Source organism: Bidens hawaiensis, unplaced genomic scaffold (genome assembly GCF_021521415.1).
Source record: "Bidens hawaiensis isolate Kalapana, Puna unplaced genomic scaffold, B.hawaiensis_p1.1 tig00013876_1, whole genome shotgun sequence".
Lineage (NCBI taxonomy): Eukaryota > Viridiplantae > Streptophyta > Magnoliopsida > Asterales > Asteraceae > Bidens > Bidens hawaiensis.
Window position 1 is genome coordinate 582,503 of NW_027492189.1, and position 26,171 is coordinate 608,673.

At 34.8% G+C, this 26,171-nt stretch overlaps 2 protein-coding genes and 2 long non-coding RNA genes across 4 annotated transcripts; 1 reads left to right on the top strand and 3 right to left on the bottom strand.

Moving 5' to 3' along the window:
• Positions 1 to 155: 155 nt before the first annotated feature.
• LOC143545265 (peptidyl-prolyl cis-trans isomerase CYP63-like) lies at positions 156 to 1,273 on the bottom strand. The gene is made up of 4 exons (XM_077037185.1): positions 929 to 1,273; positions 730 to 847; positions 485 to 609; positions 156 to 414 (listed from the first exon to the last, which is right to left on the bottom strand). The coding sequence occupies exons 2-4, from the start codon at positions 810 to 812 to the stop codon at positions 311 to 313; spliced, it is 312 nt and encodes a 103-aa protein (XP_076893300.1). The 5' UTR covers positions 813 to 847; positions 929 to 1,273; the 3' UTR covers positions 156 to 310.
• On the bottom strand, positions 994 to 16,430 carry LOC143545244 (mannosyl-oligosaccharide 1,2-alpha-mannosidase MNS3-like). The gene is made up of 8 exons (XM_077037159.1): positions 16,137 to 16,430; positions 15,856 to 16,053; positions 15,632 to 15,780; positions 15,420 to 15,537; positions 1,338 to 1,392; positions 1,164 to 1,252; positions 1,043 to 1,067; positions 994 to 1,001 (listed from the first exon to the last, which is right to left on the bottom strand). Exons 1-8 carry the CDS (start codon positions 16,428 to 16,430, stop codon positions 994 to 996), a joined length of 936 nt encoding a protein of 311 aa, XP_076893274.1.
• Positions 16,431 to 16,802: 372 nt separating this feature from the next.
• Positions 16,803 to 17,299, bottom strand: LOC143545267 (uncharacterized). The gene is made up of 3 exons (XR_013137395.1): positions 17,230 to 17,299; positions 17,058 to 17,115; positions 16,803 to 16,874 (listed from the first exon to the last, which is right to left on the bottom strand). It is a non-coding gene; the product is annotated as an uncharacterized LOC143545267 (long non-coding RNA).
• Positions 17,300 to 18,406: 1,107 nt separating this feature from the next.
• On the top strand, positions 18,407 to 19,821 carry LOC143545268 (uncharacterized). The gene is made up of 3 exons (XR_013137396.1): positions 18,407 to 18,463; positions 19,489 to 19,588; positions 19,678 to 19,821. It is a non-coding gene; the product is annotated as an uncharacterized LOC143545268 (long non-coding RNA).
• Positions 19,822 to 26,171: the final 6,350 nt, after the last annotated feature.

Genomic DNA, 26,171 nt, shown 5'->3' on the forward strand with positions numbered 1-26,171 from the left:
TAGGTAGTAAAACCTCTTCTACAAAATAGTTTTTTTAAGTTAGTAACATATCAGCCTTTTCACCTCAGTCTATCTAAAACATAAAACAGTAGCATAATCCTATCTATCTATCTATTTATCTATCTACCTATAAACAGTATCATTTTGAACTCAGCCTAACAATCACCAATGTCCTTGATTGAATAAGATATAAATTTCTTTCAAAGAGACCGTGGTTAATGGTTTAAAAGAAAATTAATCCTCCATTGATAGCATGGAGTAATGTAACAAAGGCAAAACATCATTCAAGTTTGGGGTTAGAGTAACCTTTTTAAAACACCGAATCAGAGTTTGGGGTTAATTCACGTTGTCTTTTCGCTTGCCCATCACAACCCTCATTAGGCGTAGCTCTCTTCCCGGTTATTTTCTTTCCGCCTAATAACGAATGTGTTAAACATGATTACAGAATCAATTTAGGAGGTTTTACGGACTAAAAACGCAATACCTTGTAAAACTTCACCACAGTCTGTAATCATTACCGGCCGAGTAGGTTGTCCTCTAGGTGTTCCCAACGGCTCAATCTGGTCAAGAGTGTCCATTCCTTGTACTACACATCCAACAAGAGCATATCTGCAGCAATATAGCCGGTTAGACAACGGTTGATTTTGAAAGAAAGATATTGGCTTGAAATGCAGCACCCCTTTAATGATGATGATGTGAATCAATCAGAGTTTGTAAACTAATATATACCTGCGAACAAAGGAGAGTTGTTGACTGAAGACAATGATGAATGTAGATCCATTTTTGGCATGGCTGTGTGCCATGTATAGCATACCGCGGTTAGGAGGCAAGGATTGATATCTTTCAGCTACAAAACAGCAGGAAGTAACACTTTATTTGGATTATTATTATAATAGGTTATGTAACAAAACTCTATTATAGTTTGTACCTCTGAAAAATCCTCCATAAATGCTTTCCCCGCCGCTGCCTGCAAGCAAAGCAAAGCGTCACTCTTTACAAATCTGGAGAACAAGGTTTAAATAAAAAAAAATAAAATGCATACCATCGTTGTTCTGAAAATCACCTCCCTGCAAGCAAGCAAAGAAGAAAAAGTTACTTTGGGCTGGCTTAAATTGCTAGTGTGTGTGTGTGTATACATATTAAATGGATACAAGGAAGCATACTTCAGCGTAGATGCCGCCATGGATACCGTAGATTTGACTTCCTTTGTAGTGCAGCGGTTTTCCAGTAGTTTTTCCAGTTCCCATCTCCCCTGCACATATAATAATTTAAACTGTAATCACAAAGCAAATGTGTTATGTTATTATTATTATTATTATTATTATTATTATTAATACCTGTGCACAGTGCTCGGAAATTCTCAGCTGCTTTAAGCCTTTGGTCCTTATAAAGCTGCAGATTGAATTCATAATGGAGATTCAAGAAACAAACAAACAAACAAAGATATCTAAAACTGAGATGATGATGTTCGAGAATAATAATAACCTCCGACCCGACGGACCTTGTAAAGCAGCTAACTTTTTTTTTACACAATCCAGCTAGTTGTGTATCACTTCACATTGTAAAGCAACTTTCAAAACACCTTCACTGTCATTAACGTATACAAGAAAGGAAAAAAGACTTCACCCCAATGACACAATGCCAGTTATGAGTTGCTTTCAAACTTTAACCATAAACACAGACTTAATTTACTTGGATTACTTCACCAACTCCCTTTATATCATCTTCTCTTATATTCCTTACTTCATATTTTCACACGAACCAAAACCATCTTCAACTCATTACTTTTTTTTTTAACTTCAAGATATGTATTAATTGTACTTTAGGATCATTTGACTTAAAATTTTATAGTTTATGTGGAGAATTAAGTAAAGCTGATTTGTGTATTTGGTTTCACATATTTGATTGTATGTGTGGCTAATTGTTAAAGAAACGTTTTGTGTAACCATGGTTCTAGTTCTAAAGAGTAAAGAATTTTTCTAAAAAGAATTCGGTACATGTAGGGAGTGTTAAATATTGTTTAGGCAATTTTACTTAAAACTTTATTAATAGTTTTTGTTGAGAATTAAGTGAAGTAAGCTGTGTTTGATGGGTGTATTTGGTTTACTTGTTTAACTTCACTAGCAAAAAAAACACGTGCGGGATTTGAACACGACTTGCATCATGACAATTAGTATATCTACAAAACGCAAAACCCGACTACAATAATTCCATATCAACTTTCATGTAGAAAAATACATACCGCCTATCATCATAAAACACTTTTTTCAAATCTAAACCACACAGCTAATCAACCTCTTTTTTCAAGCTGATCACATACGTCTCTCGTGCAAAAATAAATAGATAAAAATTACATGTATATTGACTTCCACAAGATTTTGTATTCCCTCCAAGTGATAAAACACTTTAAAGTGGTTAAATCCTATTGTTTCATTCATTGAACTTCAAGCAGCAAACCTGATGATCACAACAGATCTTCTCTTCTGAATATTGAAACCACACCCACCAAATTAATAAAAAAAAAATCAGCTTCTTACAACAACTAAGCAAATTACCAGCTACACTGTCATTCTTGCACTTAAATCCTGATGATCATGATCTACGCACTTAAATCCTCTTAGTGATCAAGGGTCTTCGTATAATGTGGATGATTTCTCAGTGTTGAAACTTGAAAGAGAATTATTCCTTTTTGTGTTTTGAAACAATAGGTATAGGGTGAGCTTCTGTGTTAAAGACAAACTCTGTCAACGGGATAACATTGCTGTCACTAAATAATAAATATAAATACTTTGAGGGTTTCTGTAACACCCCGTAACCGCAGCGGAAACGTACACGGGATGCAACAGACACATCTGATATCAACAACCTTGCTTATAAAGAAAACTCCACTACATTAATTTAACATATTACATTGTTCTGAGTTTCGGTACCATCTAGGCGTTATCACATAAGTTTTACCGATAATACATTAACATATCTAAAGCAAAATATAGATCTTTAAGCTTCCACTAAATAGCACACATCATCAACACAGATCACTTAATCCAATTTGAGTGTACCTAGAAAGCATGGAAAGAAAACGGGTCAACTACGAATAGTTGGTGAGTTTCACTAATTTTTATAAACCATAAATCAGTATAAAAAAAATCATATGTTAACGATGAAATTATGCTAAACCCGTAGGTGAAAACTCTATTAACTCAGAAACACATCAATTGACCCCTGGGGGCCACTGTTAACCCCGAACATATCAAATAACCCCTGGGGACACTGTTAACCCCGAACATATCAAATAACCCCTGGGGACACTGTTAACCCCGAACATATCAAATAATCTCTGGGGACACTGTTAACCCCGAACATATCAAATAACCTCTGGGGACACTGTTAACCCCGAACATATCAAATAACCTCTGGGGACACTGTTAACCCAGGAATATATCCAATAACCTCTGGGGACACTGTTAACCCAGAACAATCCCATATATTAACAATTTATATACTCTGAGCCATAAACAATATATATATAAATACAAGTGTTTCCATACGATCAGTATGTACTTAAATACTTTGAATAATAACATGCTTTCCGCCCCGGGAAAATATTTCAAACAGTTCAGTAAAAAGGGGCTCGTGAAAACTCACCTTTCTGGGAGTCGGGGTAATATAAGGAACAGCTACGTGCCGGGATCTGTAATATGATATCTAAGTCGTTACTATATAATTCCCATAAATTAAATCCGTAATAATCGGTACATCTGGGGACATTGTTAACCCAGTACTGTACTCGATCCGGGGACAACGTTAACCCCGTGACACTTCTAAGGACTCAGATTGTAACCTTGCTTAGAGTTTGACAGTCAGAATTATCATTTTTATGTTTTCTCCGATTCGCGTGCCTAGCACAGTTATCCGTTTTTAAGTTTCAAAAATGAATTTGGTCACACCCGACCCAACAATGTGTTTGACTGTTAATTTAGTTAAAGTGATGAAATTATAGCTCGGTTTGACACCCGTTTGGCCGCGGGGCCCGTTTCCGGTATTTCGGTGCCGGAAACGGTAAAATCGGGTAAAATTACCCAAATCATCCGAATTATTTTCGGATGATTTATTTTTACTTAATTTACTTAGATTTATGAAAATAGTCTATTTTTAAAGTTTTCGTGTACCAGTCAGCTCGCTTATGCGAACTTTGCCGGTTTACACGTTTTAAGCTTTAACTAATTGTTTTTATGTTCATTTTAGCACAAATAATTACCCGTTTAGTCTCGGGTCTTGAAATTTTGCTCAAAACTTATTTTGACAGAAAGAACATTTTATAAAATTTTCCAGATTTATTTTCCTATATTTGCATTTATTTACCTATTTTTAAATCTCATTAAAACACTAAAAATATCAAAAATACCAAAACACTTTAGAAAAATCCCAAATTTTTCTGGAATGATCCTTGTCATTCTCATAACTCTCTGGAATTTTTCCAGATTTATTTTTGTAACTTTACATATATTTATCTATTTTTAAATCTCATTAAAATACTAAATATGTCAAAAATACCAAAACACTTTAGAAAAATACCAAATTTTTCTGGGATGATCCTTGTCATCCTCATAACTTTCTGGAATTTTTCCAGATTTATTTTCGTAAATTTACATATATTTATCTATTTTCAAATCTCATTAAAATACTAAATATGTCAAAAATACCAAAACACTTTAGAAAAATACCAAATTTTTCTGGGATGATCCTTGTCATCCTCATAACTTTCTGGAATTTTTCCAGATTTATTTTCGTAAATTTACATATATTTATCTATTTTCAAATCTCATTAAAATACTAAATATGTCAAAAATACCAAAACACTTTAGAAAAATACCAAATTTTTCTGGGATGATCCTTGTCATCCTCATAACTTTCTGGAATTTTTCCAGATTTTAAAACTCATTTTTTTTCAAGCCCTTTTCACCCAAAACCGAGCTAGAAGCCCTAGAACTCGTTTCACCGAAAAGCCTCTTTAGACTTTTCCAACTGAGCTCAAATTTTGTGGGTGTCTTTATATGCTATTAAAGGCTTACCCTAAATTTTCCAGAATTTTTCATCTAGTTTAGCTATTTTTCACTATTTTTGGCCAAAACCGAGCATTAAATTCACCAAATATTCATCTTTTATCCAAAAATTACCAAATTTTCACAGATCTCATATTTTCATGTGTAGATCATCTCTGTGAAATTTCGTGACCCAACTCTAAGCACACGGAAATCTGTCCATTTTTCAAAATCACCCGAAAACCGAACTATCTTGCGTTTTCTAGCTTTAGATCACAAGGATCTCGGTTTCTAGCCTTTGCTAGCCGCTAGATACAACACTTACAAGCACAACAACACCACACCAAGCAAACTATACCAACAATCAAACCATTTCTTTCAAAGTGTCGGTTTTTTATGTAAAAACAAAGATTCTAACCGTAAAAATTTATTCTAAACACTTTTAACTAACTACTTGGATCAAGATCCTTTGTATAACTTGTATACATCCTTTGATCACACGAGAACCGGTTCCATCTCGGGTTTTCACCCATATTTCACTTGGAACCTCATTTTCTTGAAAGAAAACTCAAGAAACGAAGATAAACACGTATATAACACAATTATACCTCGGTTTTTCTTGTCAAAAATCTCGGTTTTTGGTTCTTGATCTTGAGAGAGTTTGAATATTGTTGAATTGTAGTGTGAAAAAAAAAATGAAATGTGTGTTGGAGAGAGAGAGTCCGATCGGACTAGTTGGATGGGTGGGGTGGGACCCACTTGTTCAATCTAGTCCACTCATTTGGATTTCCGTGATCTGGATAATGTTTTGGATAATCTGGTTCAGTTCGTTTTTCAGTTAAACGTGTAATTCGGCTTAAAACGAGCCTAAAATGGTTGTTTTTCGGGTTAAAATAAAATTTATATAAAACTGATTTAAAACTTTAAAAATCTTAACCCAAGACATTAAAACATCATATTATTAATAATTACGCATCTTTTTCGGCTTGATTGATCATCTCTTGCTTGGTTTGGTGTTAAAGGTTTCGTTTAGCGTACCGACGTACCATTAAATCGAAATCCTTTTTCTGTGCTATAGTTCACTTATCCCGAAGCATTAATACTTCGTAAACATCGCTAAACATTATATACTTCGTCTATAATGTAATTCCCGATTCGTTCGGGTTTCAATAATCGTTCATTGGTTAGTTGTAATTCCAATATGATTCACTATATACTCGAGTATGATTCGTACTGTGAATCATATATACTCGTATAAACGTACTATAACTCATATAGTCAATATTAAATAACACGTAAATAGTATATTCCGGCTAGGGTATACCTGGATTTGCCGGAATCGTTACATTCTCCCCCCGTTATAAAAATTTCGTCCTCGAAATTTTATGCGTCAACTACTTCTTTTTGAGGAAATAGGTGGGGGTATTTCTTCCGAAATTCATCCTTTCGTTCCCAAGTATAATCTGGTCCTCGCTGTGAATTTCCACTTAATCTTAATTAATAACGCTTGGTATGTCCAAACTGTTTAGTTTCCCCGTCTACTATCACTACGGAATTAGTTATGTTATCACACATGTCTTTTACGAGTACTTCAATTACTAGTACTTTCTTTGCCTCATTGCTTAGGCACTTTTCAATCCGTATACATGGCAAAACATAATGTATAGTACTCAGCCACTAGAATACATTAATCGATAAACTAAATGACCAACCATGGAGATAGTTCTCATGGGGTCCAAATTATTAAGAAGCTATTTTTGGTTTTGCCAAACCTCATATCACCTCTCTAAGGTGATGCCTTAAAATACCTTGTCACCTCTTTCCGAAGACAATGGTTTCCTTTGAATGTTGGCATAAATCCTTTGCCTACCTCGCGCTACTTTCAACTTCTCTTAAACATTATAAATCCGATTGGTTGCTTCTCGAATCAATTCAAATTTTATGGCTTGATTGACGCACATTTTCAATTTAACAATTTGGTGATGATTACTTCACCCATAGAAAGCTTCAAGCTCTCGATGTTTCCTTCCCCGTCTTCCAATAATGGAAGTCGGATGACTATTTCGATCTGAGATAATTGAAAATGGTACTCCACGACGAGATACCATTTCACCATCAAGAATTTAGGCAAGAATTCATTGTGGTAATCGTCCTAGATTGGAATGAAATGCGAGGATTGGTTAATCGATCCACGATTTCCCAATTTTCCTCATGCCTTTGATATATATCTTGGGAATTTGCATCCCGAATTCCAATGTAATTTATTCCCACTGTCATTGGCAAATTTTCTGTCATTGTGGCGTTCCCAAGGGTTTTCGGTATGCAGCCTTATCTCTTGCATAACTCAATATTCACCAATACACGTGACCATATCTTTCTCCAAACTCGACCATTAATAAAAAAATCCTTTCAGATGTCCGTATCATCAATAGTCAAATCCGATCCCGGATTTCGATCTATGCGCTTCGTCCATGATTAATTCACGAAGATCATGGAGGGTCGGGATCCAAACCCAATTTTGAAATAGAGAATTTCGTCCATGCACTGTTCAAAATTCTTTTCATTGTCGTAAAGTCCCTCCTTTTCCAATTGTTCCTCTTTCAACGCCTCACGTTAAGCTACTCGATTCAGGTTCGAAGGTTCGACTGGACTAACACTCTAGCGCTCTCTCTCGCAATGGTTTAACCCGATCTTTCCTACCCAAGGCATCGGCTATGACGTTAGCCTTGCCGGGGCGATAACGGATGTCACAGTCATAGTTGATTGATAACTCGACCCATCTTCGTTGTCTCATAATCAGTTCCTTCTGATTAAATACGTGCTGCAAACTTTTATGATTGGTGAAGATGGTGCACTTCGTATCGTAGAGACAATGTCTCCACATTTTAAGTGCGTAGATGACCGCTCCCAGTTCTAAGTCGTGAGTAGTGTAATTTTACTCGTGTACTTTTAACTGTCGGGAAGTATAGGCTATAACCTTAATATACGGCGTCAACACGCATCCTAACTCTTTACGCGATGCGTCACCATACACGACAAATCCATTGTCTCCATCGGGGAGACTTAAAATCGTCGTTTGGCACAAATTTTAATGGTTTCTAGCTTATTTGGATCTATGTAAAATCTTCGTTGCTTTACAACATGACCAATGGATTATGCCTTCTTTATTAAAAATCGCATTTCGAAAACTTCGCGTATAGCTCATCTCGCTTTAACAATTCCCCAATTTTCCTTAACCGTTGTTCGCGCTCTTCTTTACGTTGCGAATACATCAAGATATCATCAATGAAAGTTATGACAAATTTTTCAAAATAAAGTTTACAGACTCGGTTCATGAGTTCCATGAATGTTGCCGGCACATTTGTTAGCCCGAAAGGCATAACTAAGAATTCATAATGGCCATAGCGAGTCCGAAACGCTGTGGTTGCAACGTCCTCCTCTTGGATTTTTCATTTGGTGATAACTAAATCTAAGATCAATTTTCTAAAAATAAATCGCCCCTTGCGGTTGATTAAACAGATCATTCACTTCGAAGAAGTGAGTACCCACCCTTGATCGTCACTTTATTCAATTCTCCCAAATCAATACATATCCTAACACTTCTGTCCTTCATTTCCCAATTAAAACTAGTGCACCCCATGGTGACTAACTAGGTCGTATAAAAACCTTATCCAACAATTCTTGTAACTGATTGGATAATTCTTGCATCTCGGACGGTGCAAGTCGGTAGGGTGCTTTGGCAACAGGGCCAACTTGAGACATTAAATCGATTCTGAATTCGACCTGTCGGGTTGGCGGTAATCCAGGAAGTTCTTCTGGGAAAACTTGTGGAAATTTGCGTACTACCGGAATATCTTCTATATGTTTTCTTTTAAATACTTTGGCAATCACGTTTGTTAAATACACCACGTCTTCTTGTCTTCATATTATAACATCTCAAGATGAGATTAGAGTGGTAACATAATACCGTACACTTTTCTCTGTATCAAATCGCTTCATCGTCCGAACGAGAGCTTCTAATCATCTTCTTTTCATATTTGATTTTTGCTTCATGCTGAGTTAGCCAATCCATGCTAACTATTACGTCAAAACTTCTTTGCTTTACTGGTCGTAGGTCAATAAGGAAAGGTTAATCGTTCAGAATAATAGGACAATTCCGTACAATTTAGTTAACCATTAGGGATTTACCGTTAGCGATTCTACAGTATAGGGTTCTATAGTTTCACTAATCGGTATCTTTCCAAAGGGTAGGCGGTTAGCAGGAATTAACTTCTATCGACAACCGTAAAAACATCACTGAAGCCTATTGATTTAAAACTACAACGTACTTAATACCACTTTTGGATCATGACGTGCTTTATTTGAATTACTCACAAAAGCACGGCTCCTTGCTTGATCATAGGTTGACGCTTGTCATGAGGTTCATCTTCCACGACACCTTGGTTCAACTTTGGGCAATCTCTCTTGAAACGTTCTGTACTGCCACATTCGTAGCAAGTACAACTGTTTGGCATAATTTGGTTTCTTTGGACGAATTGTTACTGAAGTTGTTGGGTTCGGAGTGGTTGTACATGAATGGGTTGGGGTTGCCGGTTCTCATGGCTTCAGTTGGTTCTACGAATGGGACATTACGTCCATCTTTACCATACCTGTGGCCTACTATCACTCGACATTCTTCTTCCTGCCGATAACCATATTTCCCATAGTTAGGGAAGGTCCCTTCATGTGGTTCGTGTTTTCGCACCAGAACTAGTCTTAGTATAATTCTGGGTTGTAGGACATGCCTACTTATTCACAAGTCTATTTTGAACTATACCTTTATCATTTCCCTTCTTTAACACTTGACGTTTCACCTAACGTCCTTCCAATCCATTTCTCATAGAGTCAAATATATCAATGCTGGCTTGTGACACAACCCTTCCAAAGGTTGTATATTTTACAGGATTGACTATACTCCTTATCGACGGAGTTAGTTCCCAATATTGCGCTCACTTCGCTTAGTTTCAGGAGTAATTAGCCACGTTACCCGACATGACAATTCCTTCAAACGATTAGCGTGTTCTAAGTGATCAGCACATAACATTTCTATCTTTCGTAGCTCAGTTTCCAAACTCTGAGCTTAATTACTCGAATAAAAGTGCTCTGGCACAAGGATTTTAAATCCTGACCATATTATCTGAGCAATAATTTTCTAAACATAATTTTGTACCATCGTGTTCCATCACGATAAAACATAATCTACCAACATATCTGTAGCATATTTCACTACACAATGTTCTAGACTCTTACCAATATCCTTAACCATTTCGATCTTTTCTACCCACTCGCTAATCTATTCCTTCCTTTACCATCAGTCAACTATTAATAATCCCTTCAACACAACCGATAAACATGTTCCTCACACCGGATCTAATTCATTACGACTACTATTCATGTTTAGTTCATAACTAACACTTGTGGTCATATTAATATTCGGTGGGACATAATCACTCTTAGCAATAATACTAAGAATTTAAATATTCATAATCATGTGACTGCTCGATCTATAATTCTGCGATCACATTCGCATCAATACTAGCAGTGATCTGTGATACGACATTCGGTATCATCATCTGCTATCTTTGAGCAATCAACTGAATCACAACAATCTCCATCAATGGAGTTGTTCTTTTTATGTCATTCTGCCGTACCCATCCCGTACGCAGTAATCAATACTAATCTCACCATATAACTCGTTACCAGTTCAATCATGACAGCAGGTACACATACACACAAAATATTATCACATATTACACATACTAGTATCTAGTATATATGTCCCACAAATATAATAACATATGGACTTAACCTGACGTCGGTTAACGTTCAAATATGTTTCATAACCCTTGTCACCAACGGACATATAGATCTTTCTCAACAAAGATCAATGTTTAACATGCCTGATTTCAATATCCTTCTGCATGTCAGTATAACCGATGCATGCTCACCGTGAGCACCAAACGATTACATACCACGGAGTTATAATATCCGTGTTTATTCGTATAACCGGCATACACAGTATACTACCTACGAACGAACAACCAACTATGCTATAATGATTCCAACACTTCTTTGTGTATAGGTAATCATTCTATTCGAGCATACATGGGTGTAAACATCTAACGGATGTAAGGATAACATAGGAAGTTATTAAAATAGACGGTACCGGTGTTGGTAGGGTATGGGATTTATCAATCTTTGGTTGGGAGTGACGGTTACTAGACATTTCTGGTTAATGTCAAACGGGAGATTTGACTTGGTACCATCATAACTATAACCTGATAAGTCCGACTTATCACCAATCGATGCTCTAGAAATTTCAGCATCCTCGGTACTTTTTATTATTTCATCCCCCGGTTCCTTATCCGGGTCTTATTTCACCATTTTTGTACCCCCAAGATATGCACGTATATATATTTACACATTAGCACACATAAATAATATTATATACTTTACACATATGTTGCAATTTTTACCTATTAATGTACCGCGTGACTTCCCCTGAATTCCCTCGTGCGGACAAGTCTGTTATTATGTTCCGGACCATAATAACTCACTTGTCCATCCAAGTTCATCCCGATCTCGTCACAATATATTATTAGTTGATATTCAGATCCTATAATACTTGAGCTACTGGTTATATTTTAGGTATCTTTTTCAGACATCCTAATTCTTTATAACCAATGGCTCTGATACCAAGTTCTGTAACACCCCGTAACCGCAGCGGAAACGTACACGGGATGCAACAGACACATCTGATATCAACAACCTTGCTTATAAAGAAAACTCCACTACATTAATTTAACATATTACATTGTTCTGAGTTTCGGTACCATCTAGGCGTTATCACATAAGTTTTACCGATAATACATTAACATATCTAAAGCAAAATATAGATCTTTAAGCTTCCACTAAATAGCACACATCATCAACACAGATCACTTAATCCAATTTGAGTGTACCTAGAAAGCATGGAAAGAAAACGGGTCAACTACGAATAGTTGGTGAGTTTCACTAATTTTTATAAACCATAAATCAGTATAAAAAAAATCATATGTTAACGATGAAATTATGCTAAACCCGTAGGTGAAAACTCTATTAACTCAGAAACACATCAATTGACCCCTGGGGGCCACTGTTAACCCCGAACATATCAAATAACCCCTGGGGACACTGTTAACCCCGAACATATCAAATAACCCCTGGGGACACTGTTAACCCCGAACATATCAAATAACCCCTGGGGACACTGTTAACCCCGAACATATCAAATAATCTCTGGGGACACTGTTAACCCCGAACATATCAAATAACCTCTGGGGACACTGTTAACCCCGAACATATCAAATAACCTCTGGGGACACTGTTAACCCAGGAATATATCCAATAACCTCTGGGGACACTGTTAACCCAGAACAATCCCATATATTAACAATTTATATACTCTGAGCCATAAACAATATATATATAAATACAAGTGTTTCCATACGATCAGTATGTACTTAAATACTTTGAATAATAACATGCTTTCCGCCCCGGGAAAATATTTCAAACAGTTCAGTAAAAAGGGGCTCGTGAAAACTCACCTTTCTGGGAGTCGGGGTAATATAAGGAACAGCTACGTGCCGGGATCTGTAATATGATATCTAAGTCGTTACTATATAATTCCCATAAATTAAATCCGTAATAATCGGTACATCTGGGGACATTGTTAACCCAGTACTGTACTCGATCCGGGGACAACGTTAACCCCGTGACACTTCTAAGGACTCAGATTGTAACCTTGCTTAGAGTTTGACAGTCAGAATTATCATTTTTATGTTTTCTCCGATTCGCGTGCCTAGCACAGTTATCCGTTTTTAAGTTTCAAAAATGAATTTGGTCACACCCGACCCAACAATGTGTTTGACTGTTAATTTAGTTAAAGTGATGAAATTATAGCTCGGTTTGACACCCGTTTGGCCGCGGGGCCCGTTTCCGGTATTTCGGTGCCGGAAACGGTAAAATCGGGTAAAATTACCCAAATCATCCGAATTATTTTCGGATGATTTATTTTTACTTAATTTACTTAGATTTATGAAAATAGTCTATTTTTAAAGTTTTCGTGTACCAGTCAGCTCGCTTATGCGAACTTTGCCGGTTTACACGTTTTAAGCTTTAACTAATTGTTTTTATGTTCATTTTAGCACAAATAATTACCCGTTTAGTCTCGGGTCTTGAAATTTTGCTCAAAACTTATTTTGACAGAAAGAACATTTTATAAAATTTTCCAGATTTATTTTCCTATATTTGCATTTATTTACCTATTTTTAAATCTCATTAAAACACTAAAAATATCAAAAATACCAAAACACTTTAGAAAAATCCCAAATTTTTCTGGAATGATCCTTGTCATTCTCATAACTCTCTGGAATTTTTCCAGATTTATTTTTGTAACTTTACATATATTTATCTATTTTTAAATCTCATTAAAATACTAAATATGTCAAAAATACCAAAACACTTTAGAAAAATACCAAATTTTTCTGGGATGATCCTTGTCATCCTCATAACTTTCTGGAATTTTTCCAGATTTATTTTCGTAAATTTACATATATTTATCTATTTTCAAATCTCATTAAAATACTAAATATGTCAAAAATACCAAAACACTTTAGAAAAATACCAAATTTTTCTGGGATGATCCTTGTCATCCTCATAACTTTCTGGAATTTTTCCAGATTTATTTTCGTAAATTTACATATATTTATCTATTTTCAAATCTCATTAAAATACTAAATATGTCAAAAATACCAAAACACTTTAGAAAAATACCAAATTTTTCTGGGATGATCCTTGTCATCCTCATAACTTTCTGGAATTTTTCCAGATTTTAAAACTCATTTTTTTTCAAGCCCTTTTCACCCAAAACCGAGCTAGAAGCCCTAGAACTCGTTTCACCGAAAAGCCTCTTTAGACTTTTCCAACTGAGCTCAAATTTTGTGGGTGACTTTTATATGCTATTAAAGGCTTACCCTAAATTTTCCAGAATTTTTCATCTAGTTTAGCTATTTTTCACTATTTTTGGCCAAAACCGAGCATTAAATTCACCAAATATTCATCTTTTATCCAAAAATTACCAAATTTTCACAGATCTCATATTTTCATGTGTAGATCATCTCTGTGAAATTTCGTGACCCAACTCTAAGCACACGGAAATCTGTCCATTTTTCAAAATCACCCGAAAACCGAACTATCTTGCGTTTTCTAGCTTTAGATCACAAGGATCTCGGTTTCTAGCCTTTGCTAGCCGCTAGATACAACACTTACAAGCACAACAACACCACACCAAGCAAACTATACCAACAATCAAACCATTTCTTTCAAAGTGTCGGTTTTTTATGTAAAAACAAAGATTCTAACCGTAAAAATTTATTCTAAACACTTTTAACTAACTACTTGGATCAAGATCCTTTGTATAACTTGTATACATCCTTTGATCACACGAGAACCGGTTCCATCTCGGGTTTTCACCCATATTTCACTTGGAACCTCATTTTCTTGAAAGAAAACTCAAGAAACGAAGATAAACACGTATATAACACAATTATACCTCGGTTTTTCTTGTCAAAAATCTCGGTTTTTGGTTCTTGATCTTGAGAGAGTTTGAATATTGTTGAATTGTAGTGTGAAAAAAAAAATGAAATGTGTGTTGGAGAGAGAGAGTCCGATCGGACTAGTTGGATGGGTGGGGTGGGACCCACTTGTTCAATCTAGTCCACTCATTTGGATTTCCGTGATCTGGATAATGTTTTGGATAATCTGGTTCAGTTCGTTTTTCAGTTAAACGTGTAATTCGGCTTAAAACGAGCCTAAAATGGTTGTTTTTCGGGTTAAAATAAAATTTATATAAAACTGATTTAAAACTTTAAAAATCTTAACCCAAGACATTAAAACATCATATTATTAATAATTACGCATCTTTTTCGGCTTGATTGATCATCTCTTGCTTGGTTTGGTGTTAAAGGTTTCGTTTAGCGTACCGACGTACCATTAAATCGAAATCCTTTTTCTGTGCTATAGTTCACTTATCCCGAAGCATTAATACTTCGTAAACATCGCTAAACATTATATACTTCGTCTATAATGTAATTCCCGATTCGTTCGGGTTTCAATAATCGTTCATTGGTTAGTTGTAATTCCAATATTATTCACTATATACTCGAGTATGATTCGTACTGTGAATCATATATACTCGTATAAACGTACTATAACTCATATAGTCAATATTAAATAACACGTAAATAGTATATTCCGGCTAGGGTATACCTGGATTTGCCGGAATCGTTACAGTTTCACCCAAGAAAAACGTCTCCATTTTGTCTCTTCTTCTGGGAGGAAGTATGGTGACGTCGTCCAAAGAACCTTTGTGTACTTCTCAAACGCCTTAAAGATAGACCAGCCCCATTCACGATATCTATATTATAGATTCATAAAAAATATATTACCAAAAACAGTAAAGAAAAATATAATGATTCTATGATGAAAAGTGTTGGAATTTGGAATAATACTTTGAATCTTCTGTAATACGGTACAGAATGAACAATGATTCCACGGTTTCAGGACGCAAAAGATTGTGTCTATCGGCACGTTTGATAACAATGTCGTGTATATACTCTGAAGTCTTGTTTCCTCCATCAAGATGTTCCTCAGAGTATCCCTGATTAAAGTATAATTGATTAAAGAAATATCTTACTATATAAAAACAACAGAATAAAGATATATAATAACTAACCTCCGAATTGAAATAGGCAATCTCAGGAGCCAACCCGGTAGATGTGACAGCATACATCTCAAAACAAGTTTTAGCAAGATCTTCTGCCAGCTTTAGGTTTTCAAGATCTTCAAAAGTCAGCAAATTCTCTTCCTTTGCTTTTGCCTTGGTTTTGCCTTTCGTGGCTCCTAGTGCAAGTGTTCCAGGCAAGAAACAGACCTGAACAAGTGAAATTATATCATGTGTTCAAATAACTTCAACAAAACCAACATTTTAGAACCAGAGGACAATATTTGACTTACCAGGTGATCCATTTTGGGACTAAAGTCACCATCAATCCCAGAAGGCAACTCGCCAACAAAAACCAGCCCATTTGGATTTGATTTTTTGACCAGAAGATGCTTAACACCCTTCATTGCTTCCACATACATGTCATGCCAATATGTCCAGTTACTATCCCTCTGCTGAAGCCAGACTTTGATAAGGTATTCGTCATAACTATCACCACGAGAGCCTAATCTAATATTATCTCCAGAAAATTCACTAGACGAAGGGCTGGCATATAAGAAAGAAACAACAGCCAGTATTACAGTCATGGTGCAATTAACTTGATTAAGAAAATATACTTCAATACCTGGTGCATGATAAAACCACACATGCTGCACCCGATGGACTTAGTAGCACTTCAGAAGTTTCTACTGTAAAGCTTGAGTTTAATTATCTTAGTTTTGTTACTGGTGATCCGAAGTATAGTAAAGAAGCAATGAAGGTTTTGGAACATATGAAGACGATCAGCCAAGTTTTTAGCATTTTCTAGATACACAGATGGTGCGGGCCCCTTGTATGTAGGATTTGCATTAGTCAAATGCAGCTAAAACAGTTTATTATATGATCATGATTATTCATAATCACATAATAACTTTATGCATTATTATGTAGAAAATAGTCGAATGATGATGAGAACTTAAAGACATAATCCAACCATCCAATCTGTTGACTACCCAAATCACAAACAATAATATTGTCTCGAAGAACAAGGTCTGCATCACGAAATAAAACACAAAATAATAATAATAATGGTCAAGAAAATAAAAGGAAACTTAACTTATACATCAACTTAAAATTATGAACGTATTATTTATTTTCCGAATAGTTTTAATGTAGATTTTTTAGCTATACAAAGAAATAAAACTGATATTAACAATGGCAGTTTGTATAAATACCTGCTGATACGCACAAAAGCAATTAGAGATCTATTGGACTCTTGTTTGATGTTTATCCCTGAGACTGAGAATATATAATTAGTGGTCAGACAAACATTTAACATGGCAGAAAAACTTATTAAAACAATGCCATAGTAGTTTCGAGTTTCGGCCCGTTTAGATTAATACTCACAGTAGATTGTCAATAGTGTCATCCAAGTGCTCTTCCTATTTAATAAGCCAACTCTTTGTAAGCCTGAAAGAAGCATTAAGGATTAAAACAAATATTATGAAAAGAATAAAATCATGAAGATAGTAAGAAACAAACATAAAAAGAGTATAAACACATCGCAACCAACTGTACATGCCAATATAAGAGTGTTCCACATTTACCCCTACTCAAGGTCCAGATGAGTGTGTCCAAGAATGAGTTGCACGTGTTTTCGCATAACAAAACCAATTATTATGCTGATTTTGTGTAGAATTTCTATGTGTGAATCAACATTGACGTGCACTTATTTTGATCGTTTACCAGCAACTGCTTTCAATTAGCCTCTGCTGGAACATGCTATTTTACAGACAGACAAACATAAAGACCTTGACAATAACTTGTATGCCTATAAATAAATATTCAATATATTAACCGTCACACTGAAAGTTTGTTTATCTAATAAACGAGTGTGAACAAAAAACATTGTTCATTTAGTTAAACATACAAACATGAACACTTGTCTCGCTCGTTCATTATGTTCGTGAACGTCCGTTTTTTTAATTCAGCCCAGGCCCTCTTATTAACAGTATGTTACCCTAGACATTCCTTTGAAATGTAGAATTACCGTTTTTTTAATCTACATGTGGTTTGTAATTATAAGCATACAGGCTACAGAGCACAGAATACAACCAATAATGCATGATGCAGAGACTAATTACGGCCTACAAGTTACAATGCATGGAGTACAACTAATAACGCATGTAACATTGATGCATTTGGCCGGCGAGCTTGATGATTATGATCCTGAGTTTTGTTGACAGTTGTCTGTAAAACTGTAGTTAAGATTCTGGAAATTGAGTGTGTATTGTTTGATGTATGTTAGCCATTTGATTCTGGAAATTGAATTGATGATTATGAGCAGTTACTTAAGCACAGTGATGTTGATGTTTGTTGAAATTAGGTCAGTAGGTGTTATTGATAAACAGTGATGCATTTGATTTGATTCCCAGAATTGATGATTATGAGGAATTAAGCTTAATTTTGTTAGTGTTTGCGTGTGGAAGTGTAGATGAGTTTCGATTGCAATGAATGATTAGTGTTACAAATGACACGAGATGCAGTTCATTATAAGGTCATTGATGTATACCTCAAAGTTATCGACCGTCTATTGCTCGTTGTCTGCCCTTCGCATTTTGAGCTCTTGAGCTCTTCTCAGGTCGATTTATATCTCGTTACTTATTATTATGAGTGTGTATTGTTTGATGTATGTTAGCCATTTGATTCTGGAAATTGACTTGATGATTATGAGCAGTTACTTAAGCACAGTGATGTTGATGTTTGTTGAAATTAGGTCAGTAGGTGTTATTAATAAGCAGTGATGCATTTGATTTGATTCTCAGAATTGATGATTATGAGGAATTAAGCTTAATTTTGTTAGTGTTTGTGTGTCAAAGTGTGGTTTAATTTCTATTGAAAGCGTTAGGAATGATTAGTGTTACAAATAACAAGAGATGCAGTTCATTATTAGGTCATGATTGTTAGTTTGTTACAATTGTTTTTAGTAATTATGATGCATTTGGTTCATGAGCTTGGTGGTTATGATCCTGAGTTTTGTTGACCGGTGTTTGCAAACTGTAGTTAGAATAAAGTATTATAAGCACTGAAAATGATGCAACACATCATCAGGTCTTGATTGCTAGTTGTTTCAGTTGGCATTAAAAAGTACATTGATATATATTATGATCGACAGCTGTCTGTAAAACTGTAGTTAAGGATCCGGTATGAGCTTTAGAATAAAGTATTATAAACACAGAAAATGATGCAGTAAATCATCAAGCCAAGTTTTATAATAATGCAATACATGATAAAATTATGAACTAAAATGATGATGCGATACACTATCTAAATTATGCAATACAAACAGCTAAATATTGTATGCATGAATCATAAACTTAAAAATGTTATTTGGTAAATTGTGAATGGAAGGAGTGTGTAGCTGAAGGCAAATATTTTGTACTTTGATGTTAATCTCAGTAGGGTATTCACATATATGTATGATCATCTGTGCATATGAATTATTAATTCATATTGTTAGACTGAAGCTGTTACTTGTTAATGAGTGTTACTAGATGTTCATGCGTGCGTTTGAGTTGGTTTAAGTGCAATATATGTTTGTGTGGGGTTAAAATGAAATTCGTATCATCAATGCTGACCTTTTTTTGGCATAACATTTTGGTGCAGCATAGGGTACGATTAGGGAAGTACAAGAGAGATCCGGATTCAATAGCAAGAGAGGGAGAGAATTTGCAGGCGATCTGGAGCCCTGATACCTGCTGTTATTGTAAGTATGAATTGGCAAACCTTTGCACTGTTTGATTTTGATTCAAGTGTAGAGTAATGTAAGTTTTATATGGTTGCCTTTGCTTGCAGACATCTTCATTCTTTCTTCACATTTTTAAAGTCCAATTTTTTGAGAGAAAAATACACATAGGAGGAAGGCAACCATCGAATCTGTCTCTTGCAACTATTTCTCTACTTATGAGTGAGGAGGTTCCTTTTTCAGGCAAGAATTTAGCAGTGTATGTACCATCTCTACTTCTTAAGCGCTTTTTATTATAGTTTTGGTTTTTAGTTTTTATGTTATATTTAAGTACTTAGCACATTGATTGGGTATTTGTGGTATCATGAATTAACATGGTATTAAAACACATCATTTGATTTTAATTACATAAGATGGCAAACTGGGAGTAGGGTTGTCCCCGTACAAGATTTTGATTAGAAATTTAAGGTATAGCGTGGGTTACAACACGAAGGCCACCCATGCATTCGATTTTTTTTTTTCATTATGGCATTCCATCTATTAGAAGTTTAGAACAATCATATAGGCCACCCAAGCATTTGTTTGTCTCCCCGTACAAGATTTTGATTATAAATTTAAGGGATAGTGTGGGTTACAACACGAAGGCCACCCATGCATTCGATTTTTTCCATTAAGGCATTCCATCTATTAGAAGTTTAGAACAATCATATAGGCCACCCAAGCATCTGTTTTGTGTCATTTATGCCAATTTCGACCAAAAACAATAAAAAAATATGACGAAAATGCTGGTGAGGTTTTTGAAAAGACAACAACTTTACATACAGTTCGTCTAAAACTTATCAAAGATAGCTATGAATCATAAAAAAACTGATGGTTGCATTCGTCATTCATGCATGTCTTTGGTTGAAATTGGTATAGATTACTGAGGATACACACTTGGGTAAGCTTATAGGTCCTATATGACAGTTTTAATACATGGATTGCCTTAATGAAAAAAATTGAATACTTGGGTAGCCGCCACATCAATTATCTGAATAACTTATGTTCTGAAACGAGGGCACACCACTTTTTTAGTTGTCATCATGTTTTTCAGTTTTGCTTCAGTTCCACAACTTTATGAGCCTTCAAATATTTCCCGGAGTATGTGTTCAACTTTTTATCCGTTTTGGTGAACCCACACACCCTGAAAATTTGAAGCGAGGGCATTGTTAGTAATAAAAGTTATCATCATATATTAATCTTTAATTATATTCTTTGTGGCCACTAATGAATTTCAAGTTAAAGCTGTACTTAACTCTGAAAGTAGTCAGAACTAGAAAAGATAATCTATATAATGTGTCTTCACATCTCTCGGTCACTGTAACTTTTGATTCTTCTCTTACCTTTGTGACAGGAGCAATATCATATGTGACAACAAAAACTTGCTGATTGAACTTTCTGACGAAACTTTGTATAACATGTCGTGGAAGGGTGAGGTAATGCAAGTCAAATATATCGTTTACTGTTGCACAGTTTTATGGATCAGTTAGTTATAACTTATATTTCTGATTTACTGTTGCACGCCACAGTTTTATGGATCGTTGGATCTGGACTTCAAGTTAAATAATGAAAATGGCCATGCAAAGTTTTATCTAATGGTGTAGCTTCTGGAGGGACTCAAGGTGTAATATCATCCAGTAATTCTTCGTCTAGAAAGCCAGCAATCACTTATTTGGACTTTTGTTTGCCACTGAGGCTGTTATTTGTTCTATTCTCTGATGGACAATTGCTGTTATGTTCTGTAAGTAAAAGAGGATTAAAGCAACCAGATTATATAAAACACGATGAACAAAAATGCGCGCCCGCTGCAGTTGCAAACCATTGTGTATTCGCCATAATCGACATGAGAAGAAACGCGGCAAACAAGAAAACTGTGCGTTACATTCGCGAATTGATTGGAATTTGATTTGAATCGTTGATGTCGACACTAAATAGTTGTGAATTCTAGAATATCAATATAGTTGGCGTTTTCTTCATGGGTTAAAGAGCGTTGAAGCAAAATATGGTAAATTGTTAATTAACGGACTTTAAAATCTTCTATACTCAAGGACACGAGATCTACGTATATGAGACCGGTCTAGCAGTAAAAGTTCCTTCTTCGTAATGTGAGAACTCGGGTTTGATTCTCACTCTTCCTATGCTTTTTTATTTTTTTTTAACTAGTTAACATAATGTTTAAATATGATTTGTAGGCATTGTGAACATTAAGAGATTGTGTGTGTGTGTGTATTTCTAATGAAGATTTTTGTTTCTTTGTTATTATATAGTATTTTTCTTATGACAAACCTTAACTAACCTGAACCATTGAGCGACCTAAACTGCCAAACCAACTCGAACAATAAACCAAATGAAAAAAAAAAGTATGAATATGCCACTGTCTACACTCACACAAATTAATTTAAGAGTTATTTCTAAATAAAACATATCTCCAAAGTCAACACGATACCTAAATATAATCAAACCAGCCTGCACGATCAGAAAAGGGAGTTGCAGGTATCCCATAATGGAGAGGAAGTAGGCTAATGAGGCTGGCTGCGATAAAGCATTCCTATTTCACCATAATAACCAGCCTTAAGACCTTGGGTAAATCATTATAAATCACTCAACCTATACTTCAAATTATCATTTCAATGCTCTAGTCAATCAATACCATCGTTCTTTAAGAACGTCTAACTTATTCTCATGTCGTAGGCTAATGGTAGGAGATCCCTCTTATAGTGAGACTAACGGTTGTTGATTACTAACAGGTGTTTATACAAACGACTCTTGAACCAATCTCTCGCCTACTATATTTTGTTGTTTCAACAAAAAAAATATACTGCAAGTCAAATGTGTAACAAATTTACGATGAGAAACATACAATTATAACATTGAGAATTTCATATACACTCCAATGGACTGATATTGTACTTAAGTTTTGTTTTACAAAGTGAAAAGGTATAATCAAAAGACTGTTGTGGTTTGTTCCGTACCACACTTATCAATTTTGATGACTTACGTATCACCACTCCACTTTTCCGAAGAAAAAAAAACATATCACCACGTACTCCAATCAAATATAATTATATATGGCACACTTCAATACGCATCTAGCATACCATCGATGTTTAACTGTAGACCAAAAAATTGATTATACCATGAAGACATAGACTAAGAAAAATTCAGACTCAAAAATTGAAACTTTACACTTTCAATATAATCATATTTAACGAGAGACAGAGTTGTAATTAAGTTAGAGCACCCTAAACAATTAAATATGGTGAGTTTTTTTTCCAAATTAGTGTTGCTGAGAAATATTTAAAAAAGTATTTACCATCTAGGTCTTATCTAAAAACTATTTACTAAACTAGTGTTTATTTGTTTGGTATTCACCTATTACTTTTAAATTCACGTGTTAGAGCTTTAAATTTTTCTATTTTGTTAATCTCTATTATCTAATTTTATATCACATTTCTTAAATATTTTTTTCAATCAGCCCAATATTATTATTATTATTATTATTTTATGGAGCCCTTATTATTATTTTAGTCAACGTTTTCCTTATTTTTTAATAGCTCGATACAAATAGTTTCGTTCTCTCTCTTTTTGTTTACAAGTCTCACTATCAAATATAATATGAAATTCAAATAAACTTGAGTTGCTCCCCAATAAATATCAAACACAAACAAAAATAAATATACAAATAATGTGGAGTCGCTACCGGTCTCAACATTATTTAACGAATCAATAAAAGAACGTGTGTCAATATAATTTGACCTGCTTATGGCGTGAAATATATGATCGGTATCGGCTAGCTAGGCTTGTTACGCTAACGAAATTAAACTTAAAAAAGAGATTTATAAAATGAACATATTTAAAAATAAAATAACAACAAAAATGGGTAAAACCTTGACGTTGGCGGCGACTATTCAACACTAGTATCGCTGTTAGTTAGGCTTGTTATGGTACCGAAACTTAACTCAAAATAACAAATTTGTAGAATGAATATCTTTAAAAAAAATGAATATATCTGAAAACAAAAAACAAATCAAACAATAAGAAAAGATTCGTAATTGAGTTAGTAAAAAGAAATAAAAAAAGTCATGATTGATAAAAATAGAAAAAATAATATTTGACTGATTGGATAAAAATATATATGAAATATAATTAAAAAAAATATAATATAGATAGTTGATTGACTAGATAGAAAAACTAAAAAGACTCTAATTGTTGATTTACAAATAAATGTGAATAAAATAATAGATAAAAAAACACTAGTTTAATTAATAGTTTTAAAAAAAAATAGTTTTTCCACAAGTAGTTTGTAGTTTGGGAAAGAAGCATATGGATGTTGCCACTTGCAATCATGATTTCCACGTACTATTTTTAGAGCTGGACATACAACACGATAATACAACAATATATTCGCATAGAATATATGATGATAATATAAATCACACTTACATTTTTATTGGTCACCCTAAACAATTAAACCGAATGTACATGTCGGTAGAGTCGAGTGGGGGATACAACGCGAGTTACGTCAGAACCCTAGGTGTCAGGATTTAATTAATTATACTATAGTAACGGGTCTATGGTTAGATCCAATGTTTTAAAAGCTGGTTGCGCCAAGTGGTTTTAACGAGTTGACTAGTTACCCTATAATAATTCCATAAAAATACAACTATAACACATAAATAGTCAAAACTACGTGCTTCCTTAAAAAAATAATCCAAAAGTTCCTCGATGGCAATAATGAGATCAATTTGATTTGATGTATATTGATCGAAGGTTGATAGTAATTTAATTGGAGGCCACCAAAACTTACATTGGGCTTAAACCGGTCCGACGATACATTTCAATATTTATAGCGGTTCAAACTACAAACCGTTCGTCCAATATATTGGGCAAGTGAGCGGAAACCAATATTACTGCCCAAGATAAATCGGTTTTTAAATCATTAGTTAGATCTATGAATACAAGGTTTTGATACAGGCAGTGGCAAAGCTTGGACCCTATTTCGGGGTGGGTTGGGGGGGTGGGGTTCCTATGAAGCTTTGCCCATGGGTACATTCGTACAAACACTCGGTGTATGATTAATAGAGAATTATAACATGATTTTTTGTATCGTTTTTCTTTTTTGCAATAATAAAGTTCTTACATGTTTATCGATCATGTGTCACAAAGTGGTATTAGAACTGGTGTAATTGAAAACCAAGTTCAAGGTACTCAAAATTGATATCAAGATCTAGCCCCTGCATGGAAGTTTTTCGTTGTAAATAAATCTAGGTCAGATTCTCGAACAAACAAAAACAATGGGTGGTTAATGGGATAACCGAGCCATGGTTACCGATAATTAAGGTGGTTAAGATTAAAGGAAGATCTCTACAAGAAACATGATCAAGTAAACAAGACTTGAGGTAAAGACCCCTTGTAACCCGAGACAGGAATTGGGGGGGGGGGGTGATTGTCGGAGTTAATTTCCAGAACCGAATCTACAAGTCACTAGAGTTGAGTGGAATATGACGATAAATTGGGTCAACTCCATAGTTGTTAGGATGTAATTATAGTCTAGCTATTCGTATTATAGTCTAACGCGTCTCAGGTTAGATCTATAATATAAAGTTCTTATTTATTTATCGATCGTGTGCATTGAATTAACATTTTCCATGTAACCTTTGTCTCTACATCTGAATGACAAACATCATCCAAGACATACCATAGTTGGTGGTTAGAAAACCTTTTAAATCATGAAGACCACCAACATATGATAACACATTCTCAAAGATGCATACAAAATCGTTATGCGTTAGTTCATTAATGCTATGTTTCAGCTTTTTAATCTCAAGCTGAGATTGTTTTATAGTTTCCACTTCTTTACAACATCTTTCGGCTTAGGCCCAATGAAGAAATATGCATCAACGATCAAGGCTTCATTTAATAATGAAGTCTAGGCATTAAAATAATAACAATAAAGTCATAAAGTTTAGGAAAACTTCTGGAACTTCCCCCTTAAACATAACATTTAAAAAAAAAAGAATATATATATATATATTATATTATATTTTAAATTTGTTGTGTTGACTTGTATAATTAATACGTAGAATACACCTTCTTGGCTTAGCTTTTGGTTCAGGCAATCAGGCATGCTCCCACTGATATATGTTTATAACCTGTTAAATGTCATGTCGCTGTTCTTGCCGGCCGTTGAATTTTTGAACAACTTTGGTGGTCTTTTGGAGCTGCAGGCACTCCTGCTACAAATTTGGTCTATTACCAAAATGGAAATGGAAATTTAAATCGGCTTGCTTTTTGGACCTCGGTCGACGGTCATTTTACTCCCATGTTGGTTTAATTCAACATGTAATGTTTATGGTAATATAGAATCTTCATAGAAAATCATATTAACTATTGTGACACGTTTATTTAGTTTACTAATTTTTTATATACGTACGAGTTGCAACCCTAGTGTACTATCAACCGGTGATGGACGGTAGCAGCAGGGGCGAACAATTAAGAGGCCGGTTGCTGTCTCATCTTCGGGTATACTTTCAATTTAAAGTCCAATCCAAGAGAATATGCAGGT

What these genes read in the sequence shown, in the direction of transcription:
- LOC143545265 (XM_077037185.1), bottom strand. Translation starts at nt 812, where the DNA reads ATGCTATACATGGCACACAGCCATGCCAAAAATGGATCTACATTCATC. An exon ending in CAACTCTCCTTTGTTCGCAG is followed by an intron (nt 610 to 729) that starts GTATATATTAGT and finishes ATATTGCTGCAG; the next exon opens with ATATGCTCTTGTTGGATGTG. An exon ending in CTGTGGTGAAGTTTTACAAG is followed by an intron (nt 415 to 484) that starts GTATTGCGTTTT and finishes ATTCGTTATTAG; the next exon opens with GCGGAAAGAAAATAACCGGG.
- LOC143545244 (XM_077037159.1), bottom strand. Translation starts at nt 16,430, where the DNA reads ATGACTGTAATACTGGCTGTTGTTTCTTTCTTATATGCCAGCCCTTCG. An exon ending in AATGGAGACGTTTTTCTTGG is followed by an intron (nt 1,393 to 15,419) that starts GTGAAACTGTAA and finishes TTCAATCTGCAG; the next exon opens with CTTTATAAGGACCAAAGGCT. An exon ending in ATGGCGGCATCTACGCTGAA is followed by an intron (nt 1,068 to 1,163) that starts GTATGCTTCCTT and finishes GCTTGCTTGCAG; the next exon opens with GGAGGTGATTTTCAGAACAA.